The sequence below is a fragment of the Salvelinus fontinalis genome, chromosome 6, assembly GCF_029448725.1.
Source record: "Salvelinus fontinalis isolate EN_2023a chromosome 6, ASM2944872v1, whole genome shotgun sequence".
Lineage (NCBI taxonomy): Eukaryota > Metazoa > Chordata > Actinopteri > Salmoniformes > Salmonidae > Salvelinus > Salvelinus fontinalis.
Window position 1 is genome coordinate 38,619,979 of NC_074670.1, and position 15,481 is coordinate 38,635,459.

At 47.6% G+C, this 15,481-nt stretch overlaps 1 protein-coding gene across 1 annotated transcript in view; it reads right to left on the bottom strand.

The window, feature by feature from the left end:
* Window positions 1-210: 210 nt before the first annotated feature.
* The window catches only part of LOC129858612 (kelch-like protein 32), a 26,750-nt gene continuing 11,479 nt past the window's right edge, over window positions 211-15,481 (bottom strand). The window contains 7 exon segments of the mRNA XM_055927928.1: window positions 211-1,483; window positions 1,626-1,762; window positions 2,052-2,244; window positions 5,983-6,041; window positions 6,446-7,172; window positions 8,859-9,074; window positions 12,606-12,704. Coding sequence (XP_055783903.1) covers window positions 1,358-1,483; window positions 1,626-1,762; window positions 2,052-2,244; window positions 5,983-6,041; window positions 6,446-7,172; window positions 8,859-9,074; window positions 12,606-12,704 — 1,557 coding nt within the window. The 3' untranslated portion in view covers window positions 211-1,357.

Sequence of the window (15,481 nt, forward strand, 5' to 3'; positions counted from 1 at the left end):
AAAAGCGCATTGCATAAGGGAAATACCAAAACAACTCGATATAGGGGACGTGCGTGCAAGCAGATGAGAAAATGTGCTAAGGATAGAATAAATTATATAGTAAATCCTGCAAAAGGGAGAACGTAAACCCGGAGAAAAAGCGCCCTCTGCCCAATAGAAAAAAAACACACAACCCTCCCAAAAGGGAGATACAGTACTGTACCTCTTTATTCTGAAAACAAGACATGTTTTTTAAAGTCCTCTTTCACTCACTGCTGGAGGTGTTACGCCGTTACTTCTTTGTCGAAGTTAAACGAGACGTTTTGAAAATGGCGTAAGACAGGGTGGCAACACACCGCTCAGGCTCTCCTACACACCGTGTGTTGAGTCAATGCACGGTATGCTACGTGGTCAGACATTCACCGAACTGTGAAACAGTCTTAAATCCTGAGCTTGAATAGAAAAACACACGCTCAAGAAAGAGTAAGACGGGTCCCACAGTTTACACAGGACAGGTTTCAATTGAAATGACCTTGGGTGGGTCCATTGGCTTTGTATTGAGTAGACGGGTTATGGTACGTAGTAAGTACAGCTAGTTAGAGTGCCATTAGCCCTATAGTGCATTAGTAAAAGAGGGAGCTATTTCACTCTGTAGAGAGCTCTGCTCCCCTTGAGTGCTCCAGCATTGCGATCTACTGTTCTGCACCAGTTTGACTAGAGCAGCCCCATTATTCAACCAGTCATCTGAGCAGGGTTGGGGTCAATTCAGGATATACCACTCCAATCCACATCTATTATTCTCAACGCTTTTCAATGAGCAAAATTGTCATCAGAATGTCTGTTTACTTCCTGAATTGACTGAATTGAAATGGAATTGACCCAAACCCTGCAGCTGATGGAAGATCAGTCCATCATCACAGGGTAGCTGGATAGGAATCATCATCACAGGGTAGCTGGATAGGAATCATCATCACAGGGTAGCTGGATAGGAATAGGGAACCTCCTCTTTGAGGACCTTCCTTTTTTCATCCCCAGGATGGGCAGTTTGAAGTGCATTTGAATTTGAAGTGGTTAGGTTAGGATCCTGAAACTGGGGAAGACGTGGGTCATCTTATCTGGGTGGCAATAGTGTGTGTGTGTGTGTGTGTGTGTGTGTGTGTGTGTGTGTGTGTGTGTGTGTGTGTGTGTGTGTGTGTGTGTGTGTGTGTGTGTGTGTGTGTGTGTGTGTGTGTGTGTGTGTGTGTGTGTGTGTAAAGGAGGAAGAGTGGGGCTGTTGTAAAGGAGCAGACCTTTGGTTCTATACAATTGTATGTATGTCCATATGAGTTGTTGGCATGATGTATCTACGTAGACATTTACTGTAGTCTCTATTAGTGTGTTAGTCAGCCCCTATCCTGTGATGAGGCACTTGTAGAGTCTTTCGGTTGGGGCAGGTGAAGTATGGAGCAGGGAGGAAACACGTTGCTATTCCATTGGAGGCGAACGGTAGAGTTGATCCATAGACCTGGACAACAGGAAGTGAAATAAACATGTCATGCACATGGAACAATAGAATATTTTAATAAGATAACATTTGCTATGAATACCCTCTGTCCCCATGATGCATTATAACCTTATAAACTACGCACAACATAGTTTAACAAAACATACCATTTCTCAGGTTACTAAAACCTGTCAAGGTCACTCGCCTGAATACACGCTAGGGGCTCATTGGTCCAAATAGAATATCCACCGACAACATAGATTCGGTCATCAAGAACTGCCACGCCAGATTCATTCTGACCTGCAGAGGATAGAGAGGAGAGAGCGAAAAGAATGATTCGCTGTGCCAAAGAGAGGCCAGACAGGGTGCGGCCGTTGGGAAAGTTCCTGAAAATAAGTCCCTCCGTCTCCTCTCATGACTTCACCTTGAACTTACTTGACAACTCCACGGGGAATCAAGGTCGGGAGGGGTGGAGAGTCACGGGAAAAAGGAGAACAGGGATCTTATCTAGTATGCGCGTGTGTCTGCCTGCCTGTGTGTGCACGTGCATGCGTGCGCATGAGCGTGTGTGTATGCGCAGCCCACCCACCCGTGAGTAGGCTGAAGGTGCAGCGGGTCCACTGGTCCATGTCTATGTCATAGGAGTCGATGTGGCGGACCAGGATACGGTCGTTGTTGTAGTCCAGGTCATTTCCTCCCAGCACATACAGCTGCCTTCTCACCACGGCCATGACATGGTACACTCGCCTCTGTAGCATGGGACTGCGGGCCAGCCACTGGTTCTGTCAGAGAGAGAAAGGGGGAAAGAGAGAGGGGGGGTAAACGAGACAGAGAGGGGCGAGAGGAGGGGGGGGAGGGTGAGAGAAAGAGAAGGTGAGGAGGAAAAAGGATGGTGAGAAGATGAGATGTTGAATAGATGGATTAATATTTTAGCGTATCCCTGCTTGGGTAATTGATGTATGTTCAGTGCTGGATAAATAATGTGACACCAGAGCTATGATTTTTCCTAATGATTTCGCCCCCCTTCCTAATAATATACTTCACTCTCTCCATTTTACACGGATGTATCCGACCGTGCACATTTGACTAAGTGTGTCCATGGTTGTTTTGTATGTGTGTGTGTGTGGGGGGGGGGAGCGTACGTGATCATGTTTGTGTGCGTGAGCGAGTGTGTGTGTGTGTTTTGGGAGTGCATATGTCTGGTAGAAGCTGACGGGTGGCCATCTGTTGAGGGTAGTGTGGGTGGGTGGGTGGGGGGGGGGTGTTCCTGGCAGGTGAATGTAGCTCCACGGTGAATACAAATGAGACTTTCTCTGTCTCCTGCTCTCTCAATTCAATTCTATTCTATTCATAGGGCTTTATTGGCATGGGAAACATATGTTAACATTGCCAAAGCAAGTGAAATAGATAATATACAGAAGTGAAATAAACAATAAAAATGAACAGTAAACATTACTCACAGAAGTTCCTAAAGGATAAAGACATTTCAAATGTCATATGTTTATATACAGTGTTGTAACGATGTGCAAATGGTTAAAGTACAAAAGAGAAAATAAATAAACATAAATATGGGTTGTATTTACAATGGTTTTTGTTCTTCACTGGTTGCCCTTTTCTTGTGGCAACAGGTCACAAATCTTGCTGCTGTGATTGCACACTGTGGTATTTCACCCAGTAGATATGGGAGTTGATCAAAATCGGGTTTGTTTTCAAAAAATTTTGTGGATCTGTGTAATCTCAAGGAAATATATGGATCTAATATGGTCATACATTTGGCAAGGGGTTAGGAAGTGCAGCTCAGTTTCCACCTCATTTTGTGGGAAGTGTGCACATAGCCTGCCTTCTCTTGAGAGCCAGGTCTGCCTACGACGGCCTTTCTCAATAGCAAGGCTATGCTCACTGAGTCAGTATATAGTCAAAGCTTTCCTTAAGTTTAGGTCAGTCACAGTGGTCAGGTATTCTGCCACTGTGTACTCTCTGTTTAGGGACAAACAGCATTCTAGTTCGCTCAGTTGTTTTGTTAATTCTTGCCAATTCAAGTAATTATCTTTTTTAATATTCTAATGATTTGGTTGGGTCTAATTGTGTTGTTGTCCCGGGGCTCTGTGGGGTCTGTTTGTGTTTGTAAACAGAGCCCCAGGACCAGCTTTCTTAGAGGACTCTTCTCCAGGTTCATCTTTTTGTAGGTTATGGCTTTGTTATGGAAGGTTTGGGAATCGCTTCCTTTTAGGTGGTTGTAGAATTTAGCAGTTTTTTCTGGATTTTGATAATAAGCGGGTATCTGCCTAATTTGGTGTTTGTCTCATTTTGTGAATTCTTGGTTGGTGAACAGACCCCAGACCTTACAAACATAAAGGGCAACTGTCTCTGGCACTCGCTCTCTCTCTCTCTGTCTCTGGCACTCGCTCTCTCTGTCTCTGGCACTCGCTCTCTCTGTCTCTGGTGCTCGCTCTCTCTGTCTCTGGTGCTCGCTCTCTCTGTCTCTGGTGCTCGCTCTCTCTCTGTCTGGCGCTCGCTCTCTTTCTCTCTCTCTCTGGTGCTCGCTCTCTCTCTCTCTGGCGCTCGCTCTCTCCCTCTCTCTCTGGCGCTCGCTCTCTCTCTCTCTCTCTCTCTCTCTCTGATGCTCCCTCTCTCTCTCTCTCTCTGACGCTCCCTCTCTCTCTCTCTGACGCTCCCTCTCTGTGTCTATGACGCTCCCTCTCTCTGTCTCTGGCGCTCGCTCTCTCTCTGTCTCTCGCGCTCGCTCTTTCTCTCTGTCTCTCTCTCGCGCTCCCTCTCTCTCTGTCTCTTCTCGCGCGCGCTCCCTTTCTCTCTGTCTCTTCTCGCACGTGCTCTCTCTTTCTCTCTGTCTCTCTCTCTCTGGCGCTAGCTCTCTCTCTCTGTCTCTCTCTCACGCACGCGCTCTGTCTCTGCCGCTCGGTCTCTGTCTCTGGCGCTCGCTCTCTGTCTCTCTCTCTGGCGATAGCTCTCTCTCTGTCTCTCTCTCACGCGCGCTCTCTCTGTCTCTGGCGCTCGCTCTCTGTCTCTGGTGCTCGCCCTCTGTCTCTGGCGCTCGCTCTATCTCTCTCTGTCTCTGGCGCTCGCTCTCTCGCGTTCGCTCTCTCTCTCTCTGGCGCTCTCTCTCTCTCTTGCGTTCGCTCTCTCTCTCTCTGGTGCTCGCTCGCTCTCTCTCTGGCACTCGCTCTCTCTCTCTGGCACTCGCTCTCTCTCTCTGGCGCTCGCTCTCTCTCTCTGGCGCTCGCTCTCTCTCTCTGGCGCTCGCTCTCTCTCTCTGGCGCTCGCTCTCTCTCTCTGGCGCTCGCTCTCTCTCTCTGGCACTCGCTCTCTCTCTCTGGCACTCGCTCTCTTTCTCTGGCACTCGCTCTCTCACTCTGGCACTCGCTCTCTCACTCTGGCACTCGCTCTCTCACTCTGGCACTCGCTCTCTCACTCTGGCACTCGCTCTCTCACTCTGGCACTCGCTCTCTCTCTCTCTCTGGCACTCGCTCTCTCTCTCTCTCTGGCACTCGCTCTCTCTCTCTCTCTGGCACTCGCTCTCTCTCTCTCTCTGGCACTCGCTCTCTCTCTCTCTCTGGCACTCGCTCTCTCTCTCTTTCTGGCGCTCGCTCTCTCTCTCTCTGGCGCTCGCTCTCTCTCTCTCTGGCGCTCTCTCTTTGTCTCTGGCGCTCGCTCTCTCTCTCTCTCTCGCACGCGCACGCTCTCTGTCTCTTAATCGCGCGCACGCTCTCTGTCTCTCGCGTGCGTTCTCACTCTCCATCTCTTTCTCTCGCACGCGCTCTCGCTCTCTCTCTCTGTCTCTCTCTCTCTGGCGCTTGCTCTCTCTGGCGCTCGCTCTCTCTGGCGCTCGCTCTCTCTCTGTCTGGCGCTCGCCCTCTCTCTCGGTCTCTGGCGCTCGCTCTCTCTCTCTCTCTGTCTGGAACTCGCTCTCTCTCTCTCTCTGGCGCTCGCTCTCTCTCTGTCTCTCTGGCGCTCGCTCGCTCTCTCTCTCTCTGGCGCTCGCTCTCTCTCTCTCTCTCTCTCTCTCTGGCGCTCGCTCTCTCTCGTGCGCGCACGCTCTCTCTCGCGCACGCACGCTCTCTGTCTCTCAATTGCGCGCACGCTCTCACTCTCTGTCTCTTTCTCTCGCACACACTCTCTCTCTCTGTCTCTCGCTCTCTGGCGCTTGCTCTCTCTCTCTGGAGCTCGCTCTCTCTCTCTCTGGCGCTCGCTCTCGCTCTCTCTCTGGCGCTCGCTCTCGCTCTCTCTCTGGCGCTCGCTCTCTCTCTCTGGCGCTCGCTCTCTCTCTGGCGCTCGCTCTCTCTCTGGCGCTCGCTCTCTCTCTGGCGCTCGCTCTCTCTCTGGCGCTCGCTCTCTCTCTCTCTCTCTCTCTCTGGTGCTCGCGCTCACTCTGTCACATCCTCCTATTGCAGTAAACAAGTGTATTACTAAGCTATCACAAACAGAAACTGTTCTGAAACCATGGTTTTCATTGTTTTGATGGCTTTTCTATTATTTCTCTGGACTACATGTTCTTCAGTTACCTGTTCTGGGTCGTACACCATCAGTCTATTCTGGTACTGAGCTGTGTTTGTGACTCCACCTGTAACAGACAAGAGTATTACACACAGGTGGCATGCATGTGTGTGTGTGTTATGCTCTATTCTCCATCTGTGTGTGTGTGTGTGTGTGTGTGTGTGCGTTCAGTGTGTTATGCTCTATTCTCCATCTGTCTGTGTGTGTGTGTGTGTGTGTGTGTGTGTGTGTGTGTGTGTGTGTGTGTGTGTGTGTGTGTGTGTGTGTGTGTGTGTGTGTGTGTGTGTGTGTGTGTGTGTGTGTGTGTGTGTGTGTGTGTGTGTGTGTGTGTGTGTGTGTGTGTGTGTGTGTGTGCAGTGTGTTATGCTCTATTCTCCATCTGTGTGTGTGTGTGTGTGTGTGTGTGTGTGTGTTTGTGTGTGTGTGTGTTCAGTGTGTTATTCTCTATTCTCCATCTGTGTGTGTGTGTACCTGAGACCCAGAGCAGGTCGTCAGCCACACTGCCCGCGTGGCAGGACAGCGAGCGGTCAAAGGACTGGACGAAGGTCCACTTGTTCCTCTTCGGACAGTAGCGTTCCACGGTGGGCAGCACCTGTCTCAGCTCGTTCCTCCCCCCCACCGCGTACAGGTACTGGCCCAGAGCCCCGAGGACAAAGTGTTCCCTGCACGCCTTCATGGAGGCTATCTCCGTCCAGCGGTTCCCCCGGGGGTCGTACCGACAGGCTGTCCTCACCGCACACGTCCTCCCCGTGGAATGCTCCACCTCGCCACCCGCCACAAACAGGAAGTGGCCCATGACGGCCACGCAGTGGTGGCTGCGCCCAGCGGGCATTGGCGCCAGCTCGCTCCAGTTGGAGCACCCGGCCGCGCGCGCGTTCTCCTGGGCGGCTGGGTTGAAGTAGCGCAGCTCACGCACGCGGCACACCTCGCGCTTGCGCCCGCCGGCGATGTAGAGGGTGAGAGACTGGAAGGGGGGCTTGGTGTGGGCGGTCTGGAGGAGGGGTTGGGCGAAGGTGGCACGGTGGTACTCTAGAGCCTCGTCCACTAGGGCGGCGGCGGTGTTACTGGACTGGACCAGCGGGTGGCACTGTGCCATGTGGTGCAGGGCGGCCACATCCATAAGGCCGTAACGAACGTGCTGTATCAGGTCCTCTGTGTACTGGTACCGACAGTCATGCTCTAACCAGCAGACCACCAGCTAAAGAGGAGAGGGGGAAGAGGAAGACAGAGGGAAGCGATTCATACTTATTAGCATTCCAAATGCCTACAGAGCAGTGTCGCAAGATCAAGACGAGTGTGTTACCGTATACACAAACACACACTTATACAAACGAACACACACTTATACAAAACGCACACACACACACACACAATAGTGTGTTGTGTGTAAGCATCATAAATATCCACAGGTACATTCTTTTGTTGAGGACCGGGAGAGGAGAGAAGCAGAGAGGGGATTTAATTGAACAGTGAGCGCAATCGGAGGCTGTTTAGCTGCGGCGGTGGCGCGTGAATGTGGGCGAGATGGCTGAAGATCACTGATACCATTATCAGGGACACAAAGTGGCTTTTAACACAATCAGTATGGAGACAGGGAACTTATTACAGCACAGCAAGATTACTGAGCTGGAGCGGTTCACTGTCGGCGCCTCCTCCTGACTCGCAGGCACACTGGATGCACACTGAAATCCTATTCAAACATTACACTGGCTGGTATATGCGTTCAGACCACATTCTGTACAAACGGCACACCAACACACACATTTACATAGACACAGACATATTCACACATCCATTGTATATATTGTCCTGCTACTGTCAATGCCACTCCTTTCTTCTCTTTCTTCCTTAAAAACATTCTAAAATGATGCCAACCCAACAGTATTTACACCCCCCCCCCTCCCCCCTTTCACTCTCTGCTTTGTCCTCTTCTCGGTTTTGCTATCTACACCCCCTCTCCTCCTCTCTCTCTCTCTCTTTCCCGCTCTCTCCCTCCTCCCAGCTCTGAAGTGGCGAAGGGGTGTGTGCGCTCCGGGAAGGCTGACTGAAGGTCACACTGGATCAGAGAACTTCCTCGGGGCAGAGAATAAATCAACTTCCCCTCTCTCCCCTCCTTCCCAAAGAGAGAGACAGAAAGAGAGAGAGCAGCCAGAGAAAGGCAAACGCGCGAAGAAGGGGGGGAAAAAACAAAGACCCAAGAAAATGTGATTTCCAGAGCGTGAGACTCGGAGAGAAGTCGGTGTGACTATGATTGACGGGCAAACTATATCGGCTGTGTATTGGCGCCCGCGCGTTTTTTTTGGGGCGGATGCCCAAATTAACCTTCTCGGCAGAGTGAAGGAGGCCCAAAGCAGCCTAATCAGGGTCTGATTATGGCGGCATCGCCTGGCTAAAGGGTCAGGGTAATTGTACCATCAGAGGCCTGATTGTTTTCAATCAGACGGGCGGCCGGAGTGACAGCTGGGGGATTGGGGCGCTGATGAAGCCGCGGTGGGCCTAATCAGAGAGGGGGGAGAAGGGAGAGGGGGGCCTGATTGGTGCAAATGAACAGTCAAAATGGATAGCCCCCCCCCTCGACACTTCACCCATCCCTCATACATATATACACACACACACACACAGACATACACCTTCCTTTCCTATTCACTCCTATACACAAATATAAAGAGTGCATTTTGGTGCAGGCAAGGCAATTTGACCAGTTGATGTTTAATGACACACTGTGTGTTGTAGTATATCAAAGTCTGTGTGGGTCTGGCTGTATGGAAGATCTGCATTTTATCGTGTGCATAAACAGTGTGTGTGGGAGTGTGTGTGTGCGCGTGTGTGCATGTGCCTGTATATGTGCATGCATTTGAGGAACTGAGGAGCCAGTTCAGTGTACCTGCCAGATCTCCTCTTCGTTGAGGGAGGTGAGGCGGTCGCTCATCAGCACCTCCCTGAGGAGGCGGTAGGGGAGCAGCAGCACCTCCTCCTGGTGGCTCTGCTGCAGCTCACACAGGTGTTCTACCAGGAAGCTGACCACAGCCTCCTCCAGAGCAGGGAGGTGGAACAGATCAGACACACGGTACAGGTCCAGGTAGTTAACACTGTTCAGCTCCTGTTGTGGACACATGGGCATCGGGTAAAGACTCATGAGGTACATACATCTACATTGGAGTTATTTAGTAGCAGAGTTTCTCAACGCCGCGATGTGTACCATCTCAATGGAATTGAACAGCGGCGGCTGCGGGCGGACCGGACCTCCCGACTGCATCGAGTCACTGTCAAGTCGATACTTGTGAAAAAAATTGAAGTCAGAAGTTTACATTTAGGTTGGCGTCATGAAAACTTGTTTTTCAACCACTCCACACATTTCTTGTTAACAAACTATAGTTTTGGCAAGTCGGTTAGGACAACTACTTTGTGCATGACACAAGTCATTTTCCCAGAAATTGTTTACAGACAGATTATTTCACTTATAATTCATTGTATCACAATTCCAGTGGGTCAGAAGTTTACATACACTAAGTTGACTGTGCCTTTAAACAGCTTGGAAAATTCCAGACAATTATGTCATGGCTTTAGATGCTTCTGATAGGCTAATTGACATCATTTGAGTCAATTGGAGGTGTACCTGTGGATGTATTTCAAAGCCTACCTTCAAACTCAGTGCATCTTTGCTTGACATCATGGGAAAAATCTAAAGAAATCAGCCAAGACCTCAGAAAACAAATTGTAGACCTCCACAAGTCTGGTTCATCCTTGGGGGAAATTTCCAAATGCCTGAAGGTACCATGTTCATCTGTACAAACAATAGTACGCAAGTATAAACACCATGGGACCACGCAGCCGTCATACCGCTCAGGAAGGAGATGTGTTCTTTCTCCTAGAGATGAACGTACTTGGGTGCGAAAAGTGCAAATCAATCCCAGAACAGCAAAAGACCTTGTGAAGATGCTGGAGGAAACAGGTATAAAAGTATCTATATCCAGAGTCAAACAAGTCCTATATTGACCTGAAAGGCCGTTCAGCAAGAAAGAAACCACTGCTCCAAAACCTCCATAAAAAGCCAGACTACGGTTTGCAACTGCACATGGGGACAAAGATCGTACTTTTTGGAGAAATGTCCTCTGGTCTGATGAAACCAAAATAGAACTGTTTGGCCGTAATGACCACCGTTATGTTTGGAGGAAAAAGGGGGAGGCTTGCAAGCCGAAGAACACCATCCCAATCGTGAAGCTGTCACGATCGTCAAAGGGACTGAGAGAGGACCAAGGCGCAGCGCGTGGAAAGTACATCTTCCTTTTATTTAAAGAAGGGAAAAACAAAACAACAAACGACCGTGAAGCTATCAAACATAAGCGCTGACACAAAACACTTCGACATAGACAATTCCCCACAAACAGCTAAAGCCTATGTTTGCCTTAAATATGGCTCCCAATCAGAGACAACAATAACCAGCTGTCTCTAATTGAGTCCCAATTCAGGCAACCATAGACTTTCCTAGAACCTACACTCAACCATAGACACAGCTAGACACATTCACTCAACACAAACCCATACACTACACCCAACACCCCCTTTACCATATAACCACCCAAAACCGACAAAACACAAACATTCCCCATATCACACCCTGACCTAACTAAAATAATAAAGAAAACAAAGAATACTAAGGCCAGGGCGTGACAGAAGCACAGCATCATGTTATGGGGGTGCTTTGTTGCAGGAGGGACTGGTGCACTTCACAAAATAGATGGCATCATGAGGAAAGAAAATAATTTGTGTATATTGAAGCAACATCTTAAGACATCAGTCAGGAAGTTAAAGCTTGGTCGCAAAATCGGTCTTCCAAATGAACAATGCCCCCAAGCATACTTCCAAAGTTGTGGAAAAATGGCTTAAGGACAACAAAGTCAAGGTATTGGAGTGGCATTAACAAAGCCCTGACCTCAATCTCATAGAAAATTTGTGGGCAGAACTGAAAAAGTGTGTGCGAGCAAGGAGGCCTACAAACCTGACTCAGTTACACCAGCTCTGTCAGGAGGAATGGACCAAAATTTACCCAACTTATTGGGGAAGCTTGTGGAAGGCTACCCAAAACGTTTGCCCCAAGTTAAACAATTTAAAGGCCATGCTACCAAATACTAATTGAGTGTATGTAAACTTCTGACCTACTGGGAAAGTGATGAAAGAAATAAAAGCTGAAATAAACAATTCTCTCTACTATTATTCTGAAACTTCACATTCTTAAAATAAAGTGGTGATTCTAACTGACCTAAGATAGGGCATTTTTACTATGAATAAATGTCAGGAATTGTGAAAAACTGAGTTTAAATGTATTTGGTTAAGGTGTATGTAAACTTCCGACTTCAACTGTACATGTCGTGGAGATGAGAAACTCAGCTAGTCATTTAACAGACGCTCTTACCCAGAGCGACTTGCAATTAGTGCATTCATCTTAGAATAGCTAGGCGAGACAACAACATATCACAGCCGTGGGACTGTGATCTTCCCACAATAAAGTAGCAGGAAAAGACAAGTTTAGGTTTTTATTCATCTATACATGTTTTGGGGGGTGCCGTGGGATTTATATAAGATACTCTTTGAGAAAGAAGTGTTTCTAAACATTTCAGAAGATGGCCAGGGACTCTGCTGTCCTGACGTTAGGTGGAAGTCTGTTCCACCGTTGAGGTGCCAGGACAGAGCAGAGCTTTGAGCAGGAGCTTACCTCCTGTAGGGATGAGAGGGTCAAGAGACCAGAGGTGGCAGAACGGAGTGCTCGGTTGGGGTGTCGGGTTTGAGTTAATGCATCCAGTAACACACACACACACACACACACACACACACACACACACACACACACACACACACACACACACACACACACACACACACACACACACACACACACACACACACAGTTAAATATCCCTCACACGCACACACCTCTGGGTTCCACATTTTTTTGAACTGCAGTTTATATATCACTGAATCTACTGAGATGAGACCACATTGTCATTCAAGTAGATCACAGAGTATGAGAGAGAGGGAACAGGAGACGAGGCAAGAGAATAGAAAACGGAGATCGCGAGTGGAATAAGACTGCCATCTGCTGGCAGTAAGCAGAGCCATGTACAATATACTGCATGGCTCCGTGAGTATTCAGCTCAAACAAAAACTAACACACAGGAATAACCTGTTCAATATCGCCTTTCATACAGACAAAACACTTGTGAATCTATATTTTATGTTAACCTGGGCCTTTTCTCTGCATCTTCAGCTGTGATCTAACTGCTATCTAATTGTATAATACAGTGTTTACAGTGAGCACGTCTGCAGGGACAGTGCAGTGAAATCAATGGTGTGCAACAGTGTCCATTTTTCTCTCCACCAACAGATGGTGTATGAGAGCACTGTTTACCATAACGTGATGTAACGGTTTGCCCATTGCCATGCATCTTTCTGGTGCTGATAGGGGGGTTTAATGTGTGATCTTGTGTGGTTAGGAAGTACCTTGAACATATGGAGAGTAGACCCTCCATATACACAAGAAATTGCTGTGTGTGTGTGTGTGTGTATATATATATATATATATATATATATATATATATATATATATATATATATATATATATTGACTCCTCACCTGGACGAGGTAGTGTGAGCAGAGACTGAGCAGCTCCAGCAGCTGAAGGTGACTTCCTGCCGACAGAACATCCTGAATCACCCCTGGCTCCAGTATTATCTGAAGAGAGGACCTGAGTGAGACCACTTCCGGTCCACCTCACACACTACTCACCTCCCCAGACAGACAGGTTCCGTCCCAAATTACATCATATTCCCTATATAGTGCCCATAGGGTTCTGGTCAAAAGTAGTCCACTATGTATGGAATAGGGTGCCATTCTGGACGCACTCAATGACAGAAGCACTCAGGACCAGTGGTCACTTTATATAATGCTGCTGATTCATGTGTGTGGGTGTGTGACTGTGGTCTCAGGCCAGGCGTGTTTTTTGTGTGCAATAGCATTTAAACGAATGTGCTTCCACTCATGTGTCACTGAAAGCCTTAGAGAGGCATTATTTACGCTACATGTTCTTCAATAGACTACATGTGCTGGTCCCACTTTATATTCAGTGTCTATAAAACATGTATTTAAAAAAAAGGCTCATTGCTTTGCAGTTAGCGTGTTATTATACATTGTTATTCGCACACAGTTATTCTTCTCTCAACTGTGATACCTATCACATTTACATGTAATTGCCATGTAAATACAGGATTTGAGCAACATCAAATAAAAAGTCAGACTGATCTGTCGAATGTGCGTGCGTGGGTCCTCTCAGTGTAGACTATATAGCAACAGCATGCCTGCTAACCTTTATGGCCCCTGACATGTGGCTGGTGGATTTCAGCAACTAGCTGTGTGGTTGTTTACTGAACTAAGCATATTGCTCACTTCTCATCATCTCAGCAGAAAGAAACGGACCGGCAGCCGGCTGCTGACCTACATCGACACAACTCCCCCTGCTCATTTCCACTGTGGAAATGCAATTAGGAATAATTACGAGCTAGCCAGCCTCTCACTGCTGGGCCACAGGGCATAGGTCTCCTGACTCCTCACCGCAGAGAGAGAGAGAGAGAGGAAGAGAAAGATGGGGAGAAGAGAGAGGCAAGAGAGAAAGCAAGAGAGAGAGGGGGGGGAGAGAGAGGGGGGGGGGGATCACTGGCATACTGCAGAGTCAGGCTAGGTTCGATATCACATCCATACATAGGTTGTAGCAGGTGTAGTACTCCACCACTAATTTAGAGGGTCCAGTCACACAAATGTACTAGATGGCAAAGGTCCGGATGGATATTGTCATTTATCAGCATAGTAACGAACCGCCACATCGCGACTCATATGACTCCAAACTGCTCACACCCCTCTTCTTGGCGGAGAGAAAACAGCTGCATTTTAAAGCAAATTTCCTAAAATTCTACACATTTTGTCATGTTTTATGTGCAATATAATACCGGAGTGACTCAACAAAATGAATGGGGGCCCCCCAGGGGTCAAGTATCGGGACTGCGATCTGCCTGTTGAGTATGGCTGGGCTATCGCTTTACAGTTTTTCTCAGTCGCTTTGGTGCATTTTTCACATCATCCCTAACATGTGCAAAATAATAAGTGCATTTCTCAGAACAATTTGGACAAACTGCAATATACAATAGATATGTTTCTAAAGCTAGTCAGTCACTAAAAATCCTTAGTACATCTCTCAAAAGTAAATATTCATGCCAATGATCATGTCAGTGTCATCAGAATGATAAGTCATTGAGTCATTGTTCACGAACAAGGGCGTCAAAATGTTTAGGCATGTTTATAATGTAACTGTGTACTTTGACAGTATTACCTGATGTAAACTTAGGCTACAGTTTGGATGACAGTTACTGTATTGAAAATGCACAAGGCTGCACTTCTATGGCATATATCAATTTCAACAGTACTATTTACATATTACTGTATGTGGGTTATTGATTGAAAGAGACTGGACAACCCAAGGGGCACAAAGGAAAAAAAACTAAATTAGAAAGAAACACAGGAAAACATCCCTAAGGCACAACTTTGCCCGCAGCACTGTTGTGCTGTCTCTACACATCCAGACGTTCCTGTCTGTCGGCCCACATATTCTCATCCACATCACACCGGATATTTTCCCTTCCAATGCATTGTGGAAAGAATCTTTTGGAATGCCTTATCCATCCTCTGCAGGTGTCTACTGTGATGTCCTCACATGCTGCATCCATTGCAGCCAGCAGGGTCATCTGTGTGTGTGGCTGACGATCGTACACCTTCCACCTCCATGCTGAAAATAACTCCTCAATTGGGTTAAGGAATGGTGAATAAGGTGGGAGGAATTCTATGAGCATCCTCGGGTGGGTCACAAACCATTGCCTTATGATGTTTGATCGATAGAAACTCACATTATCACAAATGACCACATACTTTGGCAAATCCTCTCTAAACAGACCCCTCTCATCATCAGGGATGAGAGCCCTGTAGAGAGTCTCTAAAAAGTTGAGTAGATGCTGGGTGTTGTATGGCCCTATAAGGGGGATATGGGTTAGGACACCATGCTCCGAAATAGCAGCACACATGCTGATATTTCCTCCCCGTTGGCCTGGCAAATCCACAGTAGCTCTGTGACCGATGATTTTCCGACCCCGCCTTCTGCATTTGGTCAGGTTGAAGCCAGCCTCATCCACGTATACAAAGTTGTGAGAGGGTTCACTTGATTCCAACTCCATTATATGCTATATCCCAGAACACACAGTTGAATTTGTTTTGGTAAGGAAGAGTGACATAAAATGTACATATATTGCATGTTCCTTCCACAGCAATGGAAATGTGTGCAGTTTATGCTTACTGTACTATGTATCACTATAAAATGTTGCTGTAAAGTAGTTACATAGATATATGTTTTACCTGTACATACTGGTACCGTAGCTCCTTAACTTTGTCCTCATTCCTTTGGAATGGTA